This window comes from Bubalus bubalis, chromosome 1 (assembly GCF_019923935.1).
Source record: "Bubalus bubalis isolate 160015118507 breed Murrah chromosome 1, NDDB_SH_1, whole genome shotgun sequence".
NCBI lineage: Eukaryota > Metazoa > Chordata > Mammalia > Artiodactyla > Bovidae > Bubalus > Bubalus bubalis.
The window spans coordinates 189,593,262-189,609,817 of record NC_059157.1 but is presented as its reverse complement, the minus strand read 5'-3'; the positions used below and the strand labels follow the sequence as shown (position 1 = coordinate 189,609,817).

The 16,556-nt window shown below is 56.8% G+C and overlaps 1 protein-coding gene across 2 annotated transcripts in view; it reads left to right on the top strand.

Moving 5' to 3' along the window:
- ITGB2 (integrin subunit beta 2) overlaps nt 1–16,345 on the top strand; it is a 29,934-nt gene extending 13,589 nt beyond the window's left edge. The window contains exons 4-16 of one of the 2 annotated variants that reach the window (XM_025282248.3): nt 4,373–4,553; nt 5,542–5,712; nt 5,872–6,113; nt 6,974–7,129; nt 8,082–8,177; nt 9,995–10,084; nt 10,794–10,934; nt 12,370–12,557; nt 12,644–12,888; nt 13,065–13,284; nt 13,468–13,670; nt 15,525–15,691; nt 15,878–16,345. In XM_025282248.3, the coding sequence (XP_025138033.1) occupies nt 4,373–4,553; nt 5,542–5,712; nt 5,872–6,113; nt 6,974–7,129; nt 8,082–8,177; nt 9,995–10,084; nt 10,794–10,934; nt 12,370–12,557; nt 12,644–12,888; nt 13,065–13,284; nt 13,468–13,670; nt 15,525–15,691; nt 15,878–15,940 (2,163 nt within the window). In that variant the 3' untranslated portion in view covers nt 15,941–16,345. 2 annotated transcript variants of the gene reach the window in all.
- The last annotated feature ends 211 nt before the right edge of the window (nt 16,346–16,556 follow it).

Sequence of the window (16,556 nt, the reverse complement as noted above, 5' to 3'; positions counted from 1 at the left end):
CTTACTTCATGTTTTACTTGCAAGACCCTCTGGGGAAAAAGGCAAAGGCCCAGGACAGCCAGGATGTAGGGGAGCTCCACCTCCTCCTTCAGAGGACCCCTTCCCTGGGGACTCCCGAGATCCTGACCATTCTCTCCCCCTGGAGATCCCTGAGGTTCAGACACTGCAGGTCTGTTTGGAAACACATGCGTGCACACACATTATTATTTTTTCTCAATTGTTTGAGAGTAGATTGCAGACACGAGCCCCTTTGTCCCTTAAGGTTTCTAGGGACTTTCTCAAAAACAAGGTATTTACTTACAAAACCACAATGCATTTATCAAAGCCTGGAAATTTAACACAGTACTTTACTCTGATCAAATTTACACAGCTCGGGGCTTCGCTGGTGGCCCAGTGGTTAAGAGTCCACCTGCCAATGCAGGGGACACAGTTCAATCCCTGGTCTGGGAAAATCCCGCAGGCCGTGGAGCAATGAAGCCCATGCACCACAGTTACTGAAGCCCATGCCCAGCAAAGGCCCAGTGCAGCCAAAATAATAAATAAGTAAAATAAATAAAAAGACAAATTTACACACCTTGTACAAATTTTGCCAATTGTTCCAGTAATGTCTTCGCTATCATCCCTGCCTCACTGGTCAATATTATAATCCAGGATTGCACATTGCATTCGAATGTCTCTTTATCTCCTCAAACCTGGAACTTTCCTCAGATTTCTTTGTCTTTCACATCCTTGACATTTCTCAAGAGTTCAGAACAGCAGTTCTGCAGAATGTCCCTCGTGTGGGTTTGTCTGGCGTTCCCTCTGACACAGCCTGGGGTGGGCCTTTCAGCAGGAACCCCCAGGGCTTCGGCTGTCATTCTGTCCTAGTACGGGCGATGACAGCCTAGACCACTCAGCTGAGGGAATCGTCTGCCAGACTCTCCACTGTGATGCCAGTATTTCCCCTTTGCAATTAGTAAGTAATTTGTGGGGAGATGCTCTGAAGCCAGGAAGCACTCTGCTTCCCTTGTAGCCTACACCCACTCACTCTAGTGTCCATCGGTTGATGGGAGCCTGAATCAGTTATCACTGGGATGGTTGCAGAATGGTGACATTCCTGTTCATGACTCCCTCCAATGGCTCCTAATGTAAGAGGAATATTTCCTTCCTGCACTCTCCCTCTCTCTTTCTCATCGGTGTGGACCCATAGATGTTTCTGTTACTCCGTAGCTTATAAGATATCACTTTCACTTTGTCATTTTGAAGCTCAAATTGTTCCCCATTTGGCCATGGGAGCCCTGGGGCTAGCCCTGTGCCCGACTAGCACACCCCAGCATCACTTCCTGAGCTCTCTCTCTGGGATCAGCAGGCGCTCCTGGCCCCTTGGCACTTGCCTGGCCACCACCAGAGGGTTCCTGGTTCCCTTCATGAGAAGCCAGGCTCCCAACATCCACAATACATTTCCACATTTCCTCCTTCTTTGACTAGGGGGAAGTGGTTACAGAGTTGCTACCCACAGCACTGCAGGGAGGAGATGGGTGTGGTCTGCGTGCTCTTCTGCTGGCATTCAGTCACAGTCCAGCTTGCAAAGCCCCTCCTCAGAGTGGGTTTCTCCCTTCCCTCCTGTGAGCTTCTCGTTTGCATCTGAAATGCAGTTAGGCTAAATTGCTTCTGAGCAGATTCCATTTTAGGGATTTTTTTCCCTCCCCATTCCTGTTAATTTTATTTCCCTAACACTTGAAGTGGGCTTCCCAGGGTGACTCAGTGGTAAAGAATCTGCCTGCCAACACAGGAGATGCAAGAGATGCAGGTTCCATCCCTGGATCAAGAAGATCCCCTGGAGGAGGAAATGGCAACCCACTCCAGTATTCTTACCTAGAGAACCCCATGGACAGAAAAGCCTGGCGGGCTACAGCCCATAAGGTCGCAAAGAGTCAGACTGGGCTGAGACACTAAGCAGCTCGCAGGCACGCAGCAATAAAATCTTTAATAGGGTTTCAAAAGTGAAGCCAGTACAGAGGCAGCTCAGGAAGCACCACCCCCCTAGTGACCACGCCCCTTTAGTCTGGCCCTGCCCCCTGAGCTCTCTGGCCTCCTTGTTGGTTGTTCAGGGGCTCAGCCATGTCTGACTCTGTGACCCCATGAACTGCAGCACAACAGGCTTCCCTGTCCTTCACCATCTCCCAGAGCTTGCTCAAACTCATGTCCATTGAGTCTGTGAGGCCATTCAACCATTTCATCCTCTGTTGTCCCCTTCTCCTCCTGCCTTCAATCTTTCCCTGCACAAGGGTCTTTTCTAATGAGTCAGCTCTTTGCATCAGGTGGCCAAAATATTGGAGCTTCAGCATCAGTCCTTCCAATGAATATTCAGGCTTGATTTCCTTTAGGATTGACTGGTTTGATCTCCTTGCAGTCCAAGGGACTCTCAAGAGTCTTCTCCAGTATCATAGTTCAAAAGCATCAATTCTTCAGCTCTCAGCCTTCTTGATGGTCCAACTCTCACATCCATACATGACTACTGGGAAAACCATAACTTTGACTATACACAACTTTGTCAGCAAAGTAATGTCTCTGTTTTTTAATATGCTGTCTAGGTTGGTCATAGCTTTTCTTCTAAGGAGCAAGTGTCTTTTAATTTCATGGCTGCAGTTACCATCTGCAGTGATTTTGGAGCCCAAGAAAATAAAGACTGTCACTGTTTCCCCATCTATTTGCCATGAAATGATGGGACTGGATGCTATGATCTTAGTTTTCTGAATGTTGAGTTTTAAGCCAACTTTTTCACTCTCCTCTTTCACCTTCATCAAGAGGCTCTTTAGTTCTTCTTCACTTTCTGCCATAAGGGTGGTGTCATCTGCATATCTGAGGTTATTGATATTTCTCCCGGCAATCTTGATTCCAGCTTGTGCTTCCTCCAGCCTGGCATTTCGCATGATGTATTCTGCATATAAGTTAAATAAGCAGGGTGACAATATACAGCCTTGACGTATTCCTTTTCCAATTTGTAACTAGTCTGTTGTTCCATGACTGGTCCTAACTGTTGCTTCTTGACCTGCATACAAACTTCGTAGGAGGCAGGTAAGGTGGCCTGGTATTCTCATCTCTTTAAGAATTTTCCATAGTTTGTTGTGATCCATAGAGTCAAAGGCTTTAGTGTAGTCAATGAAGCAAAAGTAGATGTTTTTCTGGAACTCTCTTGCTTTTTCTATGATCCAAGGTATGTTCACAATTTGATCTCTGGTTCCTCTGCCTTTTTTAAATCCAGCTTGAAGATCTGGAAGTTCTCAGTTCATGTACTGTTGAAGCATAACTTGGAGGATTTGTAGCATTACTTTGCTAGTGTGTGCTGCTGCTGCTACTGCTGCTAAGTCGCTTCAGTCGTGTCCGACTCTGTGCAACCCCACAGACGGCAGCCCACCAGGCTCCCCCATCCCTGGGATTCTCCAGGCAGGAACACTGGAGTGGGTTGCCATTTCCTTCTCCAGTGCATGAAAGTGAAAAGTGAAAGTGAGGTCGCTTAGTCGTGTCCGACCCTTAGCGACCCTGTGGACTGCAGCCTACCAGGCTCCTCCATCCATGGGAGTTTCCAGGCAAGAGCACTGGAGTGGGGTGCCATTGCCTTCTCCATGCTAGCATGTGAGATGAGTGCAGTTGTGCGGTAGTTTGAACAGTCATTGGCATTGCCTTTTGGGATTGGAATAAAAACTGACCTTCTCCAGTTCTGTGGCCACTGCTGAGCTTTCCAAATTTGCCAGCATGTTGAGTGCCTCCTATCAGGCCTGTCTGGTTGTTATCCCCTAGTCTCCCTCTGTGGGAGGAAGCCAGACCCACCGATGCGGCCCCTTGGCTCTCCCTGCTGCAGCGACATCCAGGGGGCCTTCATGGGGGCAGAGTGGTCATGAGGAAAGTGCCCTGGACCCAGGACCCCCACGCTGCCCCCTGTCTTTTCCTTCTGATCTACTTGGCCCAGAGCCCTGGCCTCTATTCCGGGTTTCCGGGGTGCCTGGGCATTCACTGGTAGGCCAAGAGGGGCACCTGCGTTCCCTCAGGAGAGAGCCACTCCCTGCCAGCAAGCACTGCTGAGGAAGGGGTTGAAAACCTGGGCCAGTTGCTCGATGGGCCCTGGAGGGTACCCATGGGTCCGCCTGGAGCTGAGATGCTGGCCCTGAGCTGCTTCCACTGCTGGAGGCTGTGGGGAGAAGCCCGCTGGTGCCAGGCTCTCCTGCAACCCCGAGCCTTGTGAAGAGGCTGCCCAGCTCCCCCCATCCCCGCCCCACCCCGCAGGGACCTCTTCCTGAACAGTGGAGCAAATGAGGGGGTCAGCCTGGCACAGCACCCACAGTGTGGGCTCCCATATTTCCTCTGTGCTACCCCTGACCCCTGCCTCCCCCAGAACTTCACAGGGCAAGGGGAGCCCGACTCCCTTCGCTGTGACACACGGGCGGAGCTGCTGTCAAAGGGCTGCCCAGCTGATGACATCATGGAACCCAAGAGCCTTGCTGAGACCCGGGACAGCCAGGCGGACAGACAGAAGCAGCTGTCCCCACAGGAAGTGACACTCTACCTGAGACCAGGTAGGCTTGGCTGGCTAGGGGTGGGCCAGCCCTAATGGCGTGTGTATCCATGTGTCCCTGCCCCAGGAGGATGTCCCCAATGCCCCATCTGCAGCTGGTGCCTAGTCTCGCTTTTAGCGCTGAGTTCTGCGTCCTAAAAAAAGGGAGAATAAACCATCTGGAAAACACTCCTGTATCCCTGTCTCAGAAGATGAGGTATTATTTGGCTGAGTGAAGGCTCTCATAAGGCCTGTAAGCTAGGAACCCAAGTAAACCTTTGAATCAATGTTGCCCACCTGACTTGACCACAGACCCAGGTTTAGGACACAGCTCTCTGCTAGCATTCCAAGAAACATCCTTCAGGAAGGTGGCTTGGTGGAACAGCAGGGGGTTATGGTGGACGGCCCTGGGCAGGGCTGGGGCAGCCACATGGGGGAGCTGATGCTGGAAGGCGGGCTGGCAGAGGGGACTTGATGGTCATGGCTTTGTCGAGCACCAGCTGTGTGCCAGGCACCTACCTGAGAGCTGGGGACACAGGCTATCTGTATTGACAAGGAAAGAAGTCATTACAATGCAGGCGGTGACTAAGATGACGAGGAGCAGAAACCAGGGCAGCTGTGATTGAGGAAGTGGGGGGGGTGTCCCCAGGATGGCCAGGGAGCCCTTTTGGGCCCTGGCAGGTTTGCTTAGCGGCTGGTGGTAGAGAAGGCCTTACCAGGGAGACCCAGAGAGATCCAGGTAGAACTGAATCTCAACAGTGCTGGATAAACAATGACCACGTCTTATATCTTCTTGTATCCAGCACGTCTTGTATCCAGATGGTCTTCTATGTCAGAACGTGCGCTTTGCCTGAAATTGGGATCTGAATAGGCATCCTGTGTCTTATCCACCAGCCTCAGAGAATGGGGGAGTCCTGAGGGTTCTGAGGCCTGCACAGGCAACAGTGCCCCCAAAACCTCCCACCCCCAGACCAGGTGGTACAGCTTGACTCTCTCCCAAATCCTGGCAGGTCAGGCAGCTGCGTTCAACGTGACCTTCCGGAGGGCCAAGGGCTACCCCATCGACCTGTACTACCTGATGGACCTCTCCTACTCCATGGTGGACGACCTCATCAATGTCAAGAAGCTGGGGGGTGACCTGCTCCGGGCCCTCAACGACATCACCGAGTCGGGCCGCATTGGTGAGGCAGCTACTCCATTTTCCCCTGAACCCCCAAGCCCCAGTCCCAGGCACCTCTGCACCTCTGCACCCCGAGGGCAGGACGTCAGGCCCCTCCCCACGTGCCGGGCCTTCCTACCCCGCTCTGGTAAGAGGCTCATGGCCCCTCACTGTCCCCCAGGTTTCGGGTCCTTCGTGGACAAGACGGTGCTCCCATTCGTCAACACGCACCCCGAGAAGCTGCGGAACCCCTGCCCCAACAAGGAGAAGGAGTGCCAGCCCCCGTTCGCCTTCAGGCACGTGTTGAAGCTCACCGACAACTCCAAACAGTTCGAGACAGAAGTCGGGAAGCAGCTGATCTCAGGGAACCTGGACGCCCCTGAGGGTGGGCTGGACGCCATGATGCAGGTGGCTGCGTGCCCGGTGAGGCTCCGTCCTGAGCAAACCTTCTGAAGCCCAAATACGAGGAAATGACCCTGGAAAGCAAGAGCCCTTTGCCGCCCGATCCTAGCAGTCCCCCTACTTCCAGAGCCCCTCAGAGAATAAGGGCATCCTGGCCAGGCTCGCCCACGGTTATGTGGTTTCGGTGTCAGTGCCGGCCACCCCCCGGCCACTGCTGACCCCTCCCCACGTGGTCCTGTCCCGCGCTGTATCTGTGACGTCAGTGTTGCAGCACGTCGATCCCATTTAGCCACGCAGTCCTGTCGCCTTCGCAGATGGGATCCCAGCCCTCCAGGTGCTCTGGTCCCTGGGCACACCGCCCTGCCTCATAGACCCAGACTTTCACGTCTGTGTGATTATCATGGTTCATGACGCGTGTTGCTGACGTGCCCGCCTCCATCACCCCCTCACCCCAGTGTCCATGGCCGTTTTCCTGTGTTGGCAGTGCTTTTCCACTGAGATAAACATTTCTAAGTATTTTTTCTTCTTTGGGAGCATCTCCTTAGGAGGTGCTCCCAGATCTGAGCTGACTGGGCATGGAGGATGCAGTGTTCAGATGTGAATGTGCATTCCTATCCCCTCAGTGTCCCACACCCGCCCAGGCATCAGGGAGGCTGTCACCCTGCAGACACTTCTCGGGTTCCCCTGAGCGCTGGGATCTGCAGCAGACCCAGGACCCTGAGTCAAGCAGCTGGGACCTTCTGTGGTCCCTGTGCTCCCTAGAAAACCCAGGTGTTGGAGGCACACAAGGCCCCCATAGCAAGCTCAGCCTCGGCTCCTGCAGTCTGTGGGGGCCCCACTGGGGAAACCGAGGCAGGTCACCCCCACCATCTCTTTGTCAGGAGGAAATCGGCTGGCGCAATGTCACCAGGCTGCTGGTGTTTGCCACAGACGATGGGTTCCACTTTGCGGGCGATGGAAAGCTGGGTGCCATCCTCACCCCCAATGACGGCCGCTGCCACCTGGAAGACAACCTGTACAAAAGCAGCAACGAATTTGTGAGTGCAGTGTCCTGGGGTGGGAGGTGGGAGGGTGTGGGTCTGCCCCAGGGGAGCAGGGATGCAGGCTCACTCCCAGCCTGGGGTCCAGAGGGGCGAGAAGGGGCCCTCGCTCCCAGGGAAGTGCTTTCATGGCACCGAGAGGGTAGAATTCCCTGGTCTGCTGGCATTGTAATCCCTGGAGCTGCAGAGGATTTCAGAGGTGGGACCCTTGGGGCCCTCCACCTGCAGCCTGCAGACTTGAGGCGGGAGGTGGTGGAGGCAGCTCTCAGGGGCCCACCGACTGGGACAGGATGAACGTAACATCTGAGGTTCCTGTGAGCTTCTGTCTGAAATTGTACATGAGACAGCTATGAAAATAGGCACCACTGCACTGTTCTCCACTGGCTGAGCGGATGAAGAATCCACCTGCAAGGCAGGAGACACAGGAGACACGGGTTCGATCCTTGGGTTAGGAAGATCCCCTGGAGGAGGAAATTGCAACCCACTCTGGTATTCTTGCCGGGAGAATCCCATGGACAGAGAAGCCTGGCGGCCTACAGTCTATGGGGTCACACAGAGTTGGACACGACTGAGTGACTAAGCGCATGCTGGCGTGCAGCGTCTGTGATCTCGGCCCTACAGCTCAGACACAGCGAAGTGTTGCTCACTCATCTCCACGCTGAGGGTCTGTGAGCCGATACTTGCCACTGGACTTCTTTTTTGGTGCATTGATCAAGAAGCACACCACAACTTTTAATATTTTATTGAGTGTATTTCAGTATTGTCCATTTCCCTACTAATCCCACTCTCTTACATGTTTGCAAACATCGCTGGGAACAGCCGCATCACAGCACAAGCAGGGCGGAGCCTCTGCACTCTGGGCAGTCACTTCTGCCTGTAGGAGCTGATGGGTGGCCTGGATGGCTTGTCCCCAGCCTCAGGGCCATCTGACCGGGGGTCTCCTCTCTAGGACTACCCATCGGTGGGCCAGCTGGCACACAAACTGGCAGAAAGCAACATCCAGCCCATCTTTGCGGTAACCAAGAAGATGGTGAAAACGTACGAGGTAAGTGGGCTTGAGCAGCCTGGCAGGACAAGGTGTTGCAGCTGAAGAGTGACAAAATCTGGGGTGATCAGACTGAGTGCTGCTTCTGCATTGGGTGTGCTGGCCGAGGCCATGTGGGCGGCCCCAGGCAGTGAGCCCTGTGGAGGAGGAGCTGACAGGTCCCTGTGGCTCAGTGATCGTGGTTTTGCTACAACATAGCAAACCCTTTGAGTCTGCAGTGGTTTTGCTACAACATAGCAAACCCTTTCAGTCTGCAGGTCCCATTCTTCTCATCAGGAGAAGTTCCTTGTTTTGTGTCCAAGTACATTTGCACATCAGCACTTCTCCCCTCTGCCGGTCACTGAAGGGCTGTTTTACTTGCTGTCTTGTGTTTTCGTCTGCTGGGCTCAGCGTGGTGGCCTCTGGATGTGATGGGCTGGGGGCGCCTCCTGGCCCCTCTCCTCCCCTAAGTCCCAGGCTCCTTCCTCTTGCCTGTGACCTGCTGTGCCTGTGTGGGACACTTGCAGGCCCGACGGTGGGACCAGCCACACCCGCCGTCAGCATTCGGGGCCCCACCTCGGGCACAGGATGCAGGGGACACCGAGGGAGGAGGGATAAGTGGCCAGGGGTGGGTGATGGGAGCTGGCCAAGCCACAGGGCTGATGGCTGGGTGCAGCTGAGAGACCACTGCCCCACAAGTTGCCTGAGCACCGGCAGGTCAGGACCTCCAGTCACCATGTCCCCAACCGTATTACCGGATGCAACAATCTCTCCTCACCGAGTGGCAGCATGGGTCCCAGCACACTTGTGTCCCAGAAGGCAGTGTGGTGAGAGGGCAGGAGCTGGAGATGGAATACATGGACCCCGGACCCTGCTCTCCAACAGCAAGGGCAAGGCCCCGGGCAGTCACAGGCCTCGCTGAGTCTCAGCTTCCTGACCCCCATTCCTGGGGCTCCTGGGGGGTTCTAGGAGGCCCAGGGTCTGTGTGGACGGTTTACGCAGGACCCTCCTCAGTACATGTGTCTGCTCTGAGTGGAGAGCAGGTGGCTGGGAGGACTTCCCGAGCCCAGCGGGGTCCTGAGCTAGGAGCTAGGAGCATCACCTGCTTGGTGATGGAGGCCCAAGGTGGGTGGCCAGGTTGTGATGGTCCTCGTGAGCCACAAATGGAGGGGACTGGACTCCATTCCAGGGCATCACAGCAGGGTTGGGGGCACAGACATGGCCCAGCCCTCTGCTCTGCAAGATAAACCGATGGTGTAATTTCCTGTGAAAGATAAGCTAAGCGGGAGAGAGGTGGCGGCAGAGGGCACAGATGGCCCTGGAGGCTGGCCCCAGAGGCTGGCCCCAGGCTTGCCTGCATGACCCGGTGCTCCGGCCTGCCTACGCAGAGGTGTACCTGGACTGGATGTGGCCCTGCCTGCCAGAGTCAACTGGCACGCTGTTGTTTAACGCAGCCATTGTTGAAATTATGTCAGCTCATTCACACGCTCGGCACACGTCGCTTCCTGACTTCATGCCACATTTTACAATGACCTGTGCCCTTGGTTTGTTTGTGCCTGTCACATCTGCGAGGTGGGGCGGGCCCCTAGCTGTGGCACGTCTTCCCGGCTCTGCTTTCAGTGACCAGCTTGAAATAACCAGGGGGAAGTAGTTTTACCAAGCAAATGTCTGCCCACACAACACTGACCATGTACACAAGAATAAGTCGAGTGGGGGGTTGTCTGGGCCATCTCACCAGCAAGAAGGAAACCCTCAGGGGTGTTACAGAACTGGGTGGACACTGAGGAGTCTTCAGCCCCATGGTTCTGGCCACGACCACCTGTGTTCTGCCCTGACAGAAGCTGACAGAGATCATCCCCAAGTCTGCAGTCGGGGAGCTGTCTGAAGATTCCAAGAACGTGGTGGAGCTTATCAAGAATGCCTACAATGTGAGTCCCCTGGGCAGTCAGCGAAGATGGGGTCCCCAGCGCAGGTCAACAGGAGGGTGATCTGATGCGGAGAGCCCCGGCCTTGTCTGGGCCACCCTCGGGCGCCTCCCCTGGGGAGCAATGTCCTCCCTGGTTAATGGCGCGGTAGGTGCCACCCCAGGCCTTCCTGCACTTGGCTGGAACATGAGCGTTAAGCCCTCTTACAGCCGCAGGGCCTGAGGGCCTCACGGGCTCAGCTCGCTGGGCACACCAGGAAGCGCTGGTGGCTCTGGGAGAAGTCGGAGCCCCGTGGGGGAGCTCCATCTGCTGCTCCTGCCCTGTTGGAGCCCTAAGCCCCAGCAGGCCCTCCCAAACTCCAGATGCTGTCCAGGAGGGGCTGTCTCACCTCTCTGTGTCTACCTCTGTGTCTCTCTGTTTTTCTCTCTCTGTGTCTGTCTCTCTCTCATTCACTTAAACAGTTTTTCCAGCTCCTGCCCTGTGCCAGGCACTGGGGTTTCAGTGGTGAGTGGACAGTTGAGCTCCTGTTCTCATGGGGCTGGGACCTGTCTCCACGTCCGTACCCTCCCCTGGCCTGTCTTGAGGGGCATGACATGGGTAACCTGGCACCCACAGAGCTCTCCATGGATGTGTGGTGGGTGGCAGGGGAGGTGAGAGGCATGCCAGCCATGGCCTGGAAGATGAGTCTGATGGCACCACTGTATCCCCACAGAAACTGTCCTCCAGAGTCTTCCTGGATCACAGCACCCTCCCTGACACCCTGAAAGTCACCTACGACTCCTTCTGCAGTAACAGGGTATCACAGGTGGACCAGCCCAGAGGGGACTGCGACGGCGTTCAGATCAACGTCCCGGTGAGGCTCCCTCCCAGCCTCTGGAAGGGGCTCCTCTTGGACAGCAAGAGGGTGTGCCCTGGCCAACAGCCTACCAGGGGTGAGCTAAGAGGTTGGGCCTGTCCACCTCCGGTGCAGTTCCTTCCCTTTAAAATCCACAAACGCTGTGGCCTGATGTGGACAGACCCCAGCGCCCCCTGGTGGCAGATGCTGGGCATAGCACCACACGCCTAAAATGGGCATTCCTTCCCCTCTGGGCATCTGCTTTGGTTTGATTTTCCTGATTTTTGTGGTTTTGTTTATTGTTATTATTGTTATGAATTTATTTATTTGGCTGCGTCAGGTCTTCGTTGTGGCACGTGGGCTCTCCAGTTGTGGTGAGCAGGCTTAGTTGCCCCTTGGCACGTGGGATCTTATTTCCCCAACCTGGGATGGAACCCAAGTCCCCTGCATTGGAAGGCAGATTCTCAACCCCTGGACCACCAGGGAAGTCCCTGTTTTTTGACAAAGACATTAAAGCAGGGGCCACACAGATGAATACAAGCAGGCAGGGAGTTATTTCTCTAATAGTTTAAATTTGTCGTGACCAGGAATGATTCAACGTTTCCTTTCACCAGCTGTGAATTAATATTCAGCAAAATACTTGCTTTTATTTCTGAATGACATTGAAATTCTTTCAAATATGTGACTTACTAAATGCATGTGAATTTTGACTGAAATCTCTGCCCCTCTTCATGGGGGATCCATATCCGAATGTACTCAGTGTTGACTGCCTGATTCCTTCCTGATGTTTCCGCTCTGTCTTCATGTACTGGGCGGAGACTCACTTACGTTGACTGGCAGTGAGGCTGAGCAGGTGCTCCCTGAAGCTCCCTGCGGGCTGAGCAGCAGAGCAGTGTGGGTCAGGGGGGACTCTGTGCTGCCAGCTCAGTTCTTCTGGGGCATTCAGGCTCAAGATACACCCTCACAGGCAGAATCTAGGACTTCCTATGGTATTCTGACATCTTAGCCTCCGGGCTTCAGGACAAAATACCTGGAGAAAATATACATCATTTATTAATACGAAGTCACTTTAAAATCCCTTTAAGAGATGCATGATTTAAAGAATTCTAAAGACACCTCCGCGCAAGTCCAGGCCACCTGAGGATGGTGGGTGGGGGGAGCTGGGTGGGGGTGCATGTTCCATCATCGCTGAGTTTCCAGCTCTCATCTTCTTCTCCCTCATCTCCCTTCCTGAGCCCTGGAGCCACCTGGAATGTCCCTGTCCTTCCCCTCTCCCACCTCGATCCACTCCCTCCCTGGCCCAACAGAGGCAGCACCCTACCAGCCTGGTAGCAGAGGGTGGTGGCCCTTCCCCTTCTAGGCTGTGCCCTTGTTCATGCTGCCCAGAGGAGATCAGAGCAGGGTCATGACCCTGGAGTCCCATGCTCACCTGAGCTCTACGTTCCCATGACAGATCACCTTCCAGGTGAAGGTCACAGCCACCGAGTGCATCCAGCAGCAGTCCTTCACCATCCGGGCGCTGGGCTTCACGGACACGGTGACCGTGCGGGTCCTCCCCCAGTGCGAGTGCCAATGCCGGGACGCCAGCAGGGACGGCAGCATCTGCGGCGGCAGAGGCTCGATGGAGTGCGGCGTCTGCAAGTGAGGCCGCCGCCCCGCCCCGCCCCCGGCGCAGGCGCCCTGAAGCAGGGTGCGCTCCGGAGGGCTCTGACCCCGCATTCCCGCAGGTGTGACGCCGGCTACATCGGGAAGAACTGCGAGTGCCAGACGCAGGGCCGGAGCAGCCAGGAGCTGGAGGGCAGCTGCCGCAAGGACAATAGCTCCATCATCTGCTCGGGGCTGGGGGACTGCATCTGCGGGCAGTGCGTGTGCCACACGAGCGACGTGCCCAACAAGAAGATCTACGGCCAGTTCTGCGAGTGCGACAACGTCAACTGCGAACGCTACGATGGCCAAGTCTGCGGGGGCGAAAGTGAGTGCTGGGGAGCCGCGGGACAGACCCTCGGCCGCATGTGGCCGGGGGCTTTGGCCAGGGCGGGGCTCGGGAGGGACTGAGTCCGAGGCGGCCTTGTCTTCCAGGGCGGGGATGGGGTCCGGCGAGGTCGAGGGCTGGGGCGGGACTGAGTCCGCGGCCGCGCTGTCTTCCAGAGAGGGGGCTCTGCTTCTGCGGCACCTGCAGGTGCGACGAGCAGTATGAGGGCTCGGCGTGCCAGTGCCTCAAGTCCACTCAGGGCTGCCTCAACCTGGACGGCGTCGAGTGCAGCGGCCGCGGCCGATGCCGCTGCAACGTGTGCCAGTGCGACGCCGGCTACCAGCCGCCCCTGTGCAGCGAGTGCCCGGGCTGCCCCGTGCCCTGCGCGGGCTTCGCGTGAGTGTCCGCCGCCCCGCCGGGCTCGCACCTCCTTGTAGATGGGGAGAACCACTGCCCGGCCCCGAGCGCAGGGCGGGGGCGCGGGCGGCCCGTCCTCCCCAGAAGGCCCTGCACAGACCCGCCGCTCCCGGCGGCCACTCCTCCCAACCCCGCCGGTGCTCACGCCCCGCCTCCCCGCAGCCCCTGCACCGAGTGCCTGAAGTTCGACAAGGGCCCCTTCGCCAAGAACTGCAGCGCAGCGTGCGGGCAGACGAAGCTGCTGTCCAGCCCGGTGCCCGGCCGCAAGTGCAAGGAGCGCGACTCCGAGGGCTGCTGGATGACCTACACCCTGGTGCAGCGCGACGGGCGGGACAGATACGACGTGCACGTGGACGACATGCTCGGTGAGCCCGGGCGGGGGGGTGTCGGGAAGGGTCCCCGCCGCGCACCCGCTCCCCACCCCCGGGCCCAGCATCTCTCAGCCCGCCCCCGCCGCACCCCACCATACCCCGCCCCCACCTCATCTCTCAGCCCGCCCCCGCCGCACCCCACCATACCCCGCCCCCACCTCATCTCTCAGCCCGCCCCCGCCGCACCCCACCATACCCCGCCCCCACCTCGTCTCTCAGCCCGCCCCCGTCGTTGTGGGCGGTGGGCTGTCCCACAGTAGAGCTTCCCCAAGCTGAGCGCGTCTGGAGAGCGGGTCCTGAGAGCCAGGCAGAGGGGATCCTGGGGACCTCCAGACCCAAGTCCAGCCCTTGCCCTGGAGGGGCCCGCAGAGCTGCTGCTCTCTTCCCCAGATGCCCACTACCCGCCAGTCACCCGGCTCTGCCGAGGACCCAGAGACCAGCGCAGTCTTCATAGGTCCCCCCATGACACAGTCTGGGGACACATGAGCAGGTTCTGAGGGGCAAAGACTCCAGCGGGGCCTGTCTCTGAGCTCAGAGGTCAGAAGGTATCTCTAAGGAGGACAGTTGCAGATAGTTGGAGAAGGTTGCAGGTGCCGGGATGGGCACTTACTGGAGCCCTGAGAGTCCAGGGGAGCCTTAGGTCTTTTCCCAGACATAAAAGGAGGCTGCCAACAGCTTTCAGAGGAGCTTTCAGAAGCCGGACACACACCTGGGAAGGGCCACTGCCCGGCCCAGGCACTGAGCAGAGCTGGGTTGGGGCCCTGGGGGTGGCATGGACAGAGCCTGCTCTGGAATGTAACTCTGGGCAGGATCGAAAGGGACAGGTGATGAGTGGGGGCAGAGGGTGGGTCAGTTTCAAGGAGGTACATTGAGTGATGATGACATTTTGAGATGGAGGGACTTAGAACAACAGACCCCTGAGGGAATGAGTGTAAGGCTTGGAGCAGCAGCACCCAGAGCCATCTGGACACCAGATCTGAGTACCCCACCCTTCCCACTCAGAGAGGCTGAGGGTATGGGCACAGGCTTCTAGGCCAGCCTCCAGGGTGACCGCAGCAGACATGTGACAGCTGTCCACCCAGGTTCTTGCAAGACTGGAATCTGCTCCTGCTCCCCCTCCCCAGGAAAGGACCCCCAGGAAGGCATGTGGGGCCCAGTCCCTTGTGTATCCCCGGGGCTGCAGAGCCCAGCCTGCTGGGGTGGGTGGCTCTCCCTGGGTTTTCAGAGCAGATGTGCCGTCAGGTCTGGTTTGGGGCAGCTGTGGCTAAAGTGTTCAGTCTCTAAGGACACGAGGCTCCCTGGAAAGGCCAGGGTGATGAACGAGGGAGCACCGCAGACTCCGGTGCCCTCAGCCAAGCAGACAGGGAGGGGCTCACACCGAGTGCGGTGCCTTTGTTGGCAGCCAAAGTGAGCATGCGGCAGTCCAGAGACCCCCACCTGAGCTCAGCAGGAGGCTGGGTGCAGCCCCCTTGGGCACTGGGACCCCGCCTCCCATTCCCAAGGCTGCTGCTGTGAGTCTCCCCGGGAATGCTTGCATGAGGAGAGTCCCCACTAAACTCTGATACAGTGTGGTCCTGGTGGGAGGCCAGAATTTGGCCCTGGTTACTGGCAACCCTGGCCCCCCTTTCCTTCTCTGTAAACAAGGGCCCTCTAGACTTCATTGGGAACCACGGAGCCTGGCCTTGTGCTCAGCTCTGGGCTCTCCTGGTCTGGGGGCCGGGGCCAGGGCTGGTTTGCTTACTACCTGCCACAGAGATCTGGCAGTGGGACCTCGACTCCGTGCGGGGACAGGGCCGACACCTGGGGCCTGGGAGCCGGGGCAGGCTTGACACCACATCTGTGCCCTAGAGTGTGTGAAGGGCCCCAACATTGCTGCCATCGTGGGGGGCACCGTGGGGGGAGTCGTGCTCGTCGGCATCCTCCTGCTGGTCATCTGGAAGGCCCTGACACACCTGAGCGACCTTAGGGAGTACCATCGCTTCGAGAAGGAGAAGCTCAAGTCCCAGTGGAACAACGTGAGTGGCCTCAGGGTCCCTGCGAAGGCCCACCTCCTACCCTCCAAGCCAAGGCATCCCCACAGGCGTGTGCGCCTGCCCTACTCCCACCCCTGAACCTCGTCCACCCCCAGTGGACACTGTTGTGGCCCAGAGCCCAGCGCCTTCCTCCCTGTGCTGACAAGCCACATTTGCTTTTCTCACCAGGATAACCCTCTTTTCAAGAGTGCCACCACGACAGTCATGAACCCTAAGTTTGCCGAGAGTTAGGGGTGCCTGGTGAAGACAAGGCCTTCTGCACCACCCAGATGGGAACACCCCCTCTCCACGTCCCCTCCAGCAGGCTGGCCGTGACCCCGCTGCCTCATGGACATGGCTGATGATGCTTGACAACTTCACCGTTAACCAAAAATGTACTGCTTTTCCTGCCCCAGAATGATGGGCATGGCCAGGTTATTCTATGGGCTCATGGTAAGGGCCAGCCTCCCCCTTCTGATGTGAATGACTTTTGATAGCAAGTCAGAGAAGGAATTGCCTACATTTTGTATGGTTACACACAGGGCCTTTGTAAAAATTAGCACAGCAGTCTGATGAAGAATTATTTATGTGTGAACTTCTCAGGGTATGAAGTTACATCTCTTTGGTTATGCTGCCCCCAATCAATAAAAAAAATCAGTAAAATCTTCCTGTGCAGAAGCTTTCATGGGAGCCAGGCTCTGCTCCTCTGCCACTGCACTCTGAGGGTCCGCGTGGCCTCTGGGCCAGGGCATGGGGTTCTCTTTTTCTCCTTCCTCACCTGTGGCCAATGCAAGCCTCTCTCTGTCCCTACCTGGGTCCCCCTCATAAGCTGCTTTGAGAAGGAGCAGGACCCCCCCCAAGGGGGTCC